The sequence below is a fragment of the Liolophura sinensis genome, chromosome 4 (genome assembly GCF_032854445.1).
Source record: "Liolophura sinensis isolate JHLJ2023 chromosome 4, CUHK_Ljap_v2, whole genome shotgun sequence".
Lineage (NCBI taxonomy): Eukaryota > Metazoa > Mollusca > Polyplacophora > Chitonida > Chitonidae > Liolophura > Liolophura sinensis.
In genome coordinates, this window is record NC_088298.1 from 14,156,481 (window position 1) to 14,167,369 (window position 10,889).

General features: G+C 41.8%; 1 protein-coding gene across 1 annotated transcript; it reads left to right on the forward strand.

The window, feature by feature from the left end:
- The first annotated feature begins 7,115 nt into the window (after positions 1-7,115).
- On the forward strand, positions 7,116-10,508 carry LOC135464801 (large ribosomal subunit protein mL45-like). The gene is made up of 2 exons (XM_064742356.1): positions 7,116-7,438; positions 9,410-10,508. The coding sequence occupies exons 1-2, from the start codon at positions 7,189-7,191 to the stop codon at positions 10,105-10,107; spliced, it is 948 nt and encodes a 315-aa protein (XP_064598426.1). The 5' UTR covers positions 7,116-7,188; the 3' UTR covers positions 10,108-10,508.
- Positions 10,509-10,889: the final 381 nt, after the last annotated feature.

Sequence of the window (10,889 nt, forward strand, 5' to 3'; positions counted from 1 at the left end):
TTATTTATTTATTTTTTTTGAAAGATTATTTATGACGTTGAGAAATATATGGTTTGTAAACATAGAATTCCATTCAGCGTGTTGTTGGATACACTTCCCGAGCAGTGTAACGTATCTCAACCTGATAAAGTATTAACTGACTGATTGGTTCGTTGACTGAGTGCATGAGTGATTAGAGTGACTAACTGACTGGCTGACTGGATGCATAGCTAGCCAACTGATAAAGGTCTGTATGACTCTGATTAGCTGAATGACAAGATATCTGATTCATAATGATTGATTGATGGTCTTTAACTATAAGACATCAGAAAACCACTTGTGTAACTGAGGAACTTCCTACAAGTGACACAGATTTTCCGCTGCAGTGCTTGAGCTCAGTATGTATGCACTAACACTGTGGAAGATAAGTGATATATATACCTAGCCTAACTCCACCTAAAACTGTCATTTTAATCAGAGTACCTTGCATATGAAAGAGAGAACATAGGTTTTATAAAAAGATGTTTGAAATAAAATTAATACAGCTCTTTCTGACTTCAAGAGCGAAAGTAAAAATGGAGACCTATAAAGTAAGCCTTATTTTCTTAATACAAGAAATGTGATGTATAATGTGCCACGTGATACAGTAGATATATAACAGGTTTGGCATCCCGTGTTGACCATTCACTCAACTATCCCACATCAGACAAAATACTCCACTTTTAATTGGACAAGAACGGTCACGTGGGGTACGAATATATTCTAGAATCCAGCAGACTACGTGAAATGTGTCTGCTGAGTAGGTTATCTCCCTTCGATGGGATATGATATAACCATATAACTAATAAGTATTCTGCAAGTAATCACGCACTCGTTCGGCCGCTGCATAACACCAGCTTTGTTTGTCACGGTCTCGGCGACTTTGCGGTGATTCTTGGTGAACGTGCTTTAATTCTTCCATCATCCACAGCTTTTGTCTCAAAGGATACAAAAGAAACTTTGAGACAAAGATAATTGACTTCAGAAAATGAACGTCATCGATGAACTTGCTGGAGGCACCCAACCAGTTCTCTCCAAAGAGTTGTTTTTGACAGTTATTTCCCTTGACGTGATGACTTCAGGCTACATAATTTCCGGACTGATCACAATGGCTCAAAGCCATTTTTACAACCCAAGAAGAGAGCTAAGAAGCTTTGATGTATCTTTGCTTTGATACATGTTAGGATATATCCTAACCTGCATTTTAAGAAATAAAAAACCAAACTTTTAAGTGATAAATCTTTTAAGGCATAGTCTAGTTTCCTTGAAATTACGCGTAAAATATGCATCTTTCGTCATCTTTTATGATACAGGCTTTAGGGAATAGACTATAGAGATGAACTTCTCCTAACATGATATGGCTGAAAATGGCCGAATTGGCGTTATTTAAACCCTATTCATTCAACAATATATGAGTCTGTAATTTAAAATGTGTCAGGGCCTGGTATTTCAGTTTGGCTCGCTTGGATTTGCTGGCCTTGGTTTTAACAAGATTTTATATGAGCTAGACGTTATTGCTGTAGGACAATGCAATAGTCATTTCTTCGTGAGTATGCACAATGTTGGTATGTTTAATGTCTTATCATGTGCTGGCGTCTCGCTCTAGCTCGTTGTCTCTATATGTGGTCTGATGAGGACGCAGGTGCACGCGCCGTGTTTGATGGATCGTCATCGACAGGGTTCAAAGTTCACGCGCAACACTAAGCTGACGTCAGCAAGCGAAGACGCGCGTACGGATTGCAGGTGTGTAGGGGTGGGACGACCAAAGGTCGCTCATTGATGTCGCTCGTTTGTAAATTGTCAAACGCTCGCAGTCGTTGTTATATTCAGGTGACAGTCATCTCTTACACATAGGCCGTAAACGTCAGAACTGTATCTATTTATAACCAGTTCCATTGTAGCGCGTGCTTATATTTAGAAGACTGCCTAGCACGGCTGCGTCACAGTGGCTTGGAATAGCACTTGTCGGGCTAAAAATAGAAAGCCGCTTCTTGAATGGTTTAAAACGTATATATTATCATCTTGAGATTTTAATCATTTCGCGGTGGTGACAACGGCAAATTGCACGTAATTTATAACTTATAATCCACTTTGGGAGGATGTAAAAGGAACGCTTCTCAATTTTTTTTTTTTTTTGCAATGCTTCCCTCAGCTGGCGGTCCCTTGCGTGGTACTTTGCATATATATAAATGTGTACACAGACGAAGAGCGTCACAGAATGTCATCAAAACCCTTTAGGCTTCAAATTTTCACCTGTCGTATATATAGATATATATATATATATATATATATATATATATACGACAGGTGAAAAAAAGAGAGAGAGAGAGAGAGAGGTGTTAACTGCTTTGGTCGCCACACCACTCACTCACCTGTCGATAATGTAATCTTTGTTAACCTTTGCTGTGACATCACGCTATTGTCTGAGCAGCTGATTGTTTTTCAAGAATCCACACTTGGGAATTTGGGGTTCGAGTGGTGACCACTTGAGTGAGCCTTCGTTTGGTATACAGTAGGGTGGGATTCGAACCCACACACACAAGGCTCTAAAACATTACAATATCCCACTGAGCTATCAGTGCAAGTTTCTTCTTTTAGACGGCTTTAAACGTTTGTTGTGACTCCAGTCCTTTGCTTAACACCAAACTGCATAATGCACTGATCTTTACAAGGGACAAACGGTCATCGGTTACCTCCTATAGTGCAAACTCACACAGAGCCCGTATCTAACAACAGAGTGACAACAAAAACAGTTAAGAATCCGTGGTTGTCACAGTACGAAAGAAATACAAACTATTTTCTCCTTCTTTGTAGCAGTACGCCAACTTTGATTGTTTCAGTTAATTGTTTTGCTATCTGGAATTGTTGTCTACAGTTCTGGAGCGTGTAAGGATACAAGGTAAGAGTATAAATTCCAACGCCATGTTACAAACGGCCTTTGTAGAATTATGACCAGTCAAAAAAAAATAATGTATTGGCGAACAGATGTGTTGTACTTTATTGCGTGGCAGGGGTAGTTCACTTTTAAGAAAATGAACCGATCATAGAATTTGCGCTGTTCCTGCACCGTGTCAAGAGTAATGATATAATGATTTCCCATTCGAGTCACTGTCCATAATCTTACATACCCAGTGTATGCTCATGTAGTAACCTTCATAGAGCACAACCGTCTGGACTCCCATTGGCTGTTGCACTAAAACTTCATGTAACACCATCACGAAAGATCAACTATGCTACGTGTTTTTTTTTTTTTCAACTATGCAGATGAACGCGGCTTAGGCGGCACGAAAGAGCATTTATTGTGATGTAACGTTTTTTTTTATTATCAGTTTGAAATGACACCGCGCGATTCTTAAAAAATAATCGATAGTTGTTACATTAATACAAACACGTTTAAGTAGGAGATACAGCTGGAAACAGTTGATTCTTGAGAAAGAATCGACTCGGCGCTCCACGCCTCATCAATTATTTTTTAGAGTCAGCTGTTCCGCGTCGTTTCTCCACTACTTAAACCTCATTTCCGACGAGTCAAATTATGCAGAAAATGCATATCACGTCATTGAATGCGTTTGCTAAACAGCCAAATTTTTCGTTATCATGGCCATTTGTAACTTTGTTTTTCGGGTTCACCGTGATTTCGAATGGAATTCTTGGTACTTCTTGATTTTACCAGCCACATACGCAATGTTTCTATATCTTGACCATTTGTGAATCTGTTTTTTATTTTATTCACTGCGATTTTGAATGGAATTCTTGTCATTTCTTGTTTTTAGCAGCATCACGGGCCATGTGTTTTTTTTTTTATCTTGACCATCTCTCTCTATATATATCCGCGTTCTCGTAATCTAAGCCTATGTAATAAACATCTATTAAGCATTAGATAAGAATTTTTTCCGCTCCCACTTATCACATTAACCCTATGTGATGAGTTGGAGCGGGCCGTCTTGTCGTTACAGGTGGTTGCTTTACAATCCCTACGGAATACCACTTGCCTTCCACCAATATGGTGTGCATATTTGCGTTTCACATGTGGGGAAATTACAAACTCCTTACAGTGCAGTTTTAGCCATGCTTCCATATACTCCTCAAAGTGCAGTTTTTGGTCACATCTCCATATACTCCTGACAGTGCAGTATTTGGTAACCCTTCCAGATATTCCTCACAGTTCAGCACTTGGTAACCCTTCCAGATACTCCTCACAGTGCAGTTCTTGGTAACCCTTCCATATACTCCTCAAAGTGCAGTAATTGGTAACTCTTCCATATAGTTCTCACAGTGCAGTATTTGGTCACATTTCCTTATACTCCTCACAGTGCAGTATTTGGTAACACATCCATATACTTCTCACAGTGCAGTATTGGTCACACTTCCATATATTCCTCCCAGCGCAGCATTTGGTCACGCTTCCATATACTTCTCACAGTGCAGTTTTTGGTCACACTTCCATATACACTCACAGTGCAGTTTTTGGTCAAACTTTCATATACTCCTCACAGCGCAGTATTTGGTCACATTTCCATATACTCCTCCCAGCGCAGTATTTGGTCACACTTTCATATACTCCTGGGGCCTCCGTGGCTCAGTTGGTTAGCGCGCTAGCGCAGCGTAATGACCCAGGAGTCTCTCACCAATGCGGTCGCCGTGAGTTCAAGTGCAGCTCATGCTGGCTTCCTCTCCGGCCGTATGTGGAAGGCCTGGCAGCAACCTGCGGATGGTCGTGGGTTTCCCCCCGGGCTGTGCCCGGTTTTTTTTAAATATTGGGTAAATGGATGAAGAGGGGAGATAATCATGCTTTGTAAGACATACCAACACCTGATAGCTTCCTGTCGTAAAGAGCCAGCTTATTCAGCCAAAACCAGTTGTCGAATTCGAACTTGTAGCCTCCGTGGACAAGGCCTACAATAATGGATTGGACGGGAGCGCGCTACATTGGTAGATCGAGGTGTACATCTAACTTAACAAAAGTGCCGTTCTGTCATGTCCACACCGATGTGGATAGTTGGGGCTATACTGGCAGTTTTTGTACAGAATAAACAGTTAAGCTCCAAACAAGGCACGATGCATTGTCAGGTCAGAATCTTAACTCACAGGCCTACCTGGTAAGGGAATTTGACTGGATATAGGCCCACGCGGCCTGATTTTACGAAACATACCGGAAACGATATATGTCGAAAAGCCTATTTAAAAAGGCCATAGTTAAACAAAATTACACGGTAAGATTTAATGCCTGTCACTCCAATAACTTTTTTTACAAACACGCAGGATTTAAATGGTAGCTTATACTTGAAAGGGCGCAGCCATATGTCTACTTGGGAATACTGTATGCATGCATGTATAATATTAGGCCTATAACGTAAGTGTGAGCTGACCGGGACGGACCGTGGTCTAGCTAGTGGTACCCATCTTTCAATCGCTAGGACATAGGCCTTCGAGGCCAAGGTTCAAAACTGGCCTTTTGGTGGAAGATTTCCTCGATCATGTGTTTAAACAAGTCCGCTTTATGTTTCTCACGGCACAAATTACTTTGGCATCTCGACAATAAACATTTGTTTTATAATCAGGCATCAACATGAATGTTGTATAGCCTATATCATTCATCACAAATTCATTATTATTTTTTATTATTTTCTTAATTTTGGTTGGTGTTCTTGGTCGTACTGGTAGGCCTGCTCAAGATCTCGCTTATAAAAAGTGGGGGAAGGGGGTGTCCAACTATCACAGTACACTAGGCGAGGGTCCAGAGCCAGCCTAGGCCCCGGAAGCTCTTCGAACTCTAGATTGTCCCCAGATGAGATCTCAGCAATTGGGGGCATCGAGAAATGTGATCTGAAGCCTTTAGAGCCGTAAAAAGTGACGTGATGTTTTAAAAGCTTAATGAGTTATTCATTTATTTGTTTATTTGGTGTTTTACTCGGTACTCAAGATTATTTTACTGATAGGACAATGGTTAGCATCATGGTGGAAGGAAACTCGGGCGAAAGTGACGACCATCTCCAGGTTGCAGAGGGTCTTCCCACGTATGGCTGGAGAGGAAGTTTACATGAACTGGACTTGAACTCAAAGCGACTGCATTTGTGAGACTCATGCGGCGCTAGCATGCTAACCAACTCAGTGACGGTGGTCCCCATTATGTTAATGACCTATATGGGCACGAACGAGAGGTTTAAAGAGTACGATGCCATAAAACTGACATAAAGTCAGTACGCCGAGTTTAAGAGTCGCGGTTCCAAGTAATATTGTGGCTCTGAGTTTAAAGGTTGACAGCCACAGATGAGTGTCTTTGGCCCAATTTTTTTCACCTTATGAAAGCCTCCGTAAACCGATCGACAGATAATAAAGAATAAGTTTGAATACTTTCTTACTTCACGTTATGTGTGGAAAACTAGCCCTAAAACGTACAGTAACCAAATTCTTGTAATTAGTCAGATGCAGGTATAGATAATAAAAAAATTAATCAGTCATGTTGGCACTCGATCTTATCGATTAAGAAAAAAATGAATTTCTAGTCATTTTAGTACAATAAATGTGGACAAACTGAAATATTAGACCGAGGCGCTGCCATGGCACTACGGGTGTATACTATTGCCTGCACACATTCCCCCCCCCCCCCCCCCCCCCCCCCCCCACCCCATAGCACGATGGTAGAGCATCCGCGTGGGAAAGGTAGATCCAGGGTCAATCCTGGGTCCGGGTCACACCTGAGACTTTAAAAGAAGAAGTTGTAGCTTCCTCGCTTGGCGTTCAGCATTAAGGGGATAGTGCAACGACTGGTTAACCCGTATCAGTATAATGGCTCGGGCGGGGGGTCTCACTTACCTTCGGTAAGGGGTCTCAGTGAAGCAGCACTAGATAAAAGAGCGGCGGGAAATCCGTCGTGCAATAAGGAGGCACATTACACGTACACGTACACGGAAAAATTGTTAAGTACGACGTTAAACCTCAAGTACTCACTCATTCTCTCACTCACCCCTAAGCCATCCGTCCCCACTCCCCTCCCCTACTACTAACAACGCACAGCCCCACAAACGCCAGTTAGATAAAGGGAGATCACTCTCAATCGTACATCCGGTTATGCTTGCCGGCGAGGGTAACAAAAATGGCTACCTTCCACATGTTTGAAATTTGCAGCCAGTAAAAATCGGTCAGTTTCATCATCACCAGAAGCAATTGATGTTGACATGCAACCGACTGGCACCGAGTGTGTTACAGCAACAAAATGCTCCGTCTTCTTCTAAACACTACGACATAAAATGGCGGAAGTTGAGGAGAGAAAAGGTGTTGAAGATTGACTTGCCCGACTTCGATGAAAGAAGACGTGAGGAAAAGATGACACCAGATGAAATGCGCCTAAAGATGAAGAAAGATGGTAGACTTCCCCCTCGGAACTTCATGGAGAGACCACTGAATATTGCTTCAACGGGCAAGTTTGTTGCGTAGTGAATGTGGAATTTGCTTGAAGCAATGCTTCCTTTTTCTTTCTTTCTTTTTTTTTTTTTTTTTGGCTAAACCAGATAAGACTTATTTAAAGATTCTGAAATTCCTTGTAACAATATTGTACAATAATGATACGATGAAAGTCAGAATAGTCTAGATGGACTAGTAATGCTAATGATCACTCACTATCACTATCATTGGCATATGTTTTCCATTGACCACACTGAACAGGACTTTGAAACATGGAAAAAAGTAGTGCTGTGTAAAAAAATATCAGAAATTATAAAAATCGCGAATGCTGCCTGGTTCAATGCCCGAAGTTTGTCATTGCGCCAGTCAGATTAGGCAAGGCGTCGCTGCAACAGTACTCCATGTGAAGCAGAGATACTGAGGGAGCCAGCCACCTAATCACATTTTCACCACTTTCGCCGCTATACCTCGTTAGAAACCAAATACCTCTCACTTGCCCACCTGAACAGGTCACCGGCCACCTGTTGTAATCATTACAATTCACGTATCGCCAGATTCTATGTGATAGTGGACGCGTACCTTGTCGTTTTTGCAGTTGGTGCATCCTGTACTGCGTACCTTGATTTGTGAGAGTGACAACATGGTGGCCGCTGACCTATCCAGATGAGCGAGTGGGAGATATATCGTTTCTGCCAAAGTATAGCGGCAATGTGGTGAAAATGTCATTAGGCGGTGGGCTTCCTCAGTGCTTCTGCTTCACGCAGAGCGTTGTTGTAGCGACGCTTTACCTAAATTGAACCGTGTGGGGACAAACTTTGGGCTTTGAATCGGGTAGCATTTGCGAAGATGGTATGTGCGTTAGTTGAGTGACCATTGGAGCTGTTGTGGCTGGGGAGGAAGAGTGTGTGGGTGGGGGGTCGGGGGCCTATTAGTTAGTGTCCTAGCGCAGCACAATGAGCCAGGAGCATCTCGCCAGTGCGATTCCTGTGAGTTCATGTCCAGTTCAAGCTGGCTTCCTCTCCGGTCATGTGCAGAAAGATCTGTGAAGTTCCAGCAGATGGTTATGGATTTCCCCAGGGCACTGCTCGTTTTCCTCCCATCTTGATGCTGGCAACTGTCGTAGAAGTCAAATTTTCTTGAGGATGGTGTAAAATTTCAATTGAATAAATAAATTTAAAGGCCTTTTCCAGAAATTTGTGGCAGAAAACATTTGTCATTCAAATCAAATTTTCTGAGTTTACAAGGAATAGCTCAGATTATTGTATTTCAGACTCTTACCTTTACCACTAGCAGCCTTAAATGGGTTGTAAAGTTTGAAGTTAAGAACTTTATTACCAATTTGAACAGTAAAACATGTGTAGACGAGGCTGATATTGTGTGAAAGGTAATTATGTCAGGGCTATTTTAAAACAATAGCAAATCTGTTGGATTGATATATTGCCCCAAAATCTCAAGTATGACCTATTTAAACCTTGAACACAGTTTCTGACGTTTGCGGGGCCTCCGTGGCTTAGTTGATTAGCACGCTAGCGCAGCGTAATGACCCAGGAATCTTTCACCAATGCGGTCGCTGTGAGTTCAAGTGCAGCTCATTCTGGCTTCCTCTCCGGCCGTATGTGAGAAGGTCTGCAGCAACCTGCGGATGGTCGTGGGTTTTCTCCGGGCTGTACCCGGTTTCCACCCCACCATAATGCTGGCCCGCCGTCGTATAAGTGAAATATTCTTGAGTACGGCGTAAAACACCAATCAAAAAAAAAAAAAATCTGACGATTGCTAAATGTATAAAATTGTTGAAACCAGACCTAAAGTTTCAGTTTAACTGAACTAAATTAACTCTTGTCCACACATATTTTGAAATAAGAATGTTTGAAGAGCACACATTTATTAGCCTTCATGTTAAATTACAAAGGTTTACCTGTGCTGCTTTTTATTTATTTTTTTATTTTCTTACAGCATTTTGATATATTCTGTGCTTGTCTCATCTTAGGTGGGTTGTTCGAACAGTATGTACCACCAGAGGGGGATGGAAAATCTTCAGCAATATCGAAGGATGGAGCAAAACAGCGATTAACAGAATTGGAGAAGCGTGGGAAATCTTACATGGAGCTGAGGAAAATTAGAAAGTACGAGGAAAATTTTGATACCAAAGAATTTGCACAGCAAGCTCAGCTGATATATATTGAGGCCCATAAGTTGATGGAGGATGTCAAAAAGAATGAAGATGAACTTCATGATCGCATTACTGAACATGCTTACCCACAAATGATGTTTGGCTTGGAGCTGAAATCCCTGCGTTGGAACTTCATAGAATCATTGGAACCACCGAGAGTAGTCCACATCCGCACCACAGAACTTATGGGGAAAGAAAATCTGTATGCACAAGTGACTGTTCGCATGCACACAAAACAAACGCTAGCAATCTATGACCGATTTGGTAGGCTGATGTTCGGCAGTGAAGCTGTAGTAAAGGACATCTTGGAATATGTTGTTTTCGAGAAGCATATTGTGAATGAGTATGGATTGTGGCGAATCCACGGTAAAATAGTTCCTGATTGGATGCCTCCACGGGAACCTCTGATCAAGTCCTACCGAAAGCCGGCAATTGAACCAGTGCAGGAAGACGAACCTAAATCTGAAGTAGTAGAGGTTGAGGAAACGACACAGCCTAATCTAGCAACTGCATAATAAAAAATAGCATGGGACTTGTCTTCTGCTTACAGGAGGTTTCATAACCGGTCTAGTTGTTTTATTAAGGAAAAAAAAAAGGTTGAGCAAGGAAGGCCTGCTCGTTTGTTGCTTAGGCTCAGTAATGATGTGTGAAATTGCATAAAATCATTCGTCTCACCTAGTATAGCTGCCAGCCTTGTTTCTTTCATTTATTAACATAAACCTGAAGAATATTTCATTTACAGAGGGTGTCGGAATCTCTGTGGGCCTAGTGGTTAGCATGCAGACGCAAGCACGACCCAGGGGCCTCTCACCAATGTGTTGCTGTGTTCAAGTGCAGCTCATGCCGGTCATCTGGGTGAAGGCCTTCAACAAATGCAGATGACCATGGGTTTCTCCAGGGCTCTGCCCAGTTTGCTCCCAACATAATGCTGGTTGTCGACATAAGTGAAATATTCTTGAGTACCATATGTAACTCCAATGAAATAAATAAATAAATAAATAAATATGGCAGGAGTCAGTGTTTTTTGTAGAAGAAGAAAAAGCATCTTTGTTCAATCCCATATTCAATCAATCCATAAAACTGACTGTCATTGTATGAGTGAAAAATTCTTGATCATGATGTGAAACAATAATTATTTATTTATTTATTTATTTGATTGGTGTTTTACGCTGTACTGAAAAATTTTCACTTATACGATGGCGGCCAGCATTATGGTGGGAGGAGGAAACGGGGCAGAGCCCAGTGGGGCCCACGACCATCCGCAGGTTACAGGCAGACCTTTCCACGTAAGGCCGCA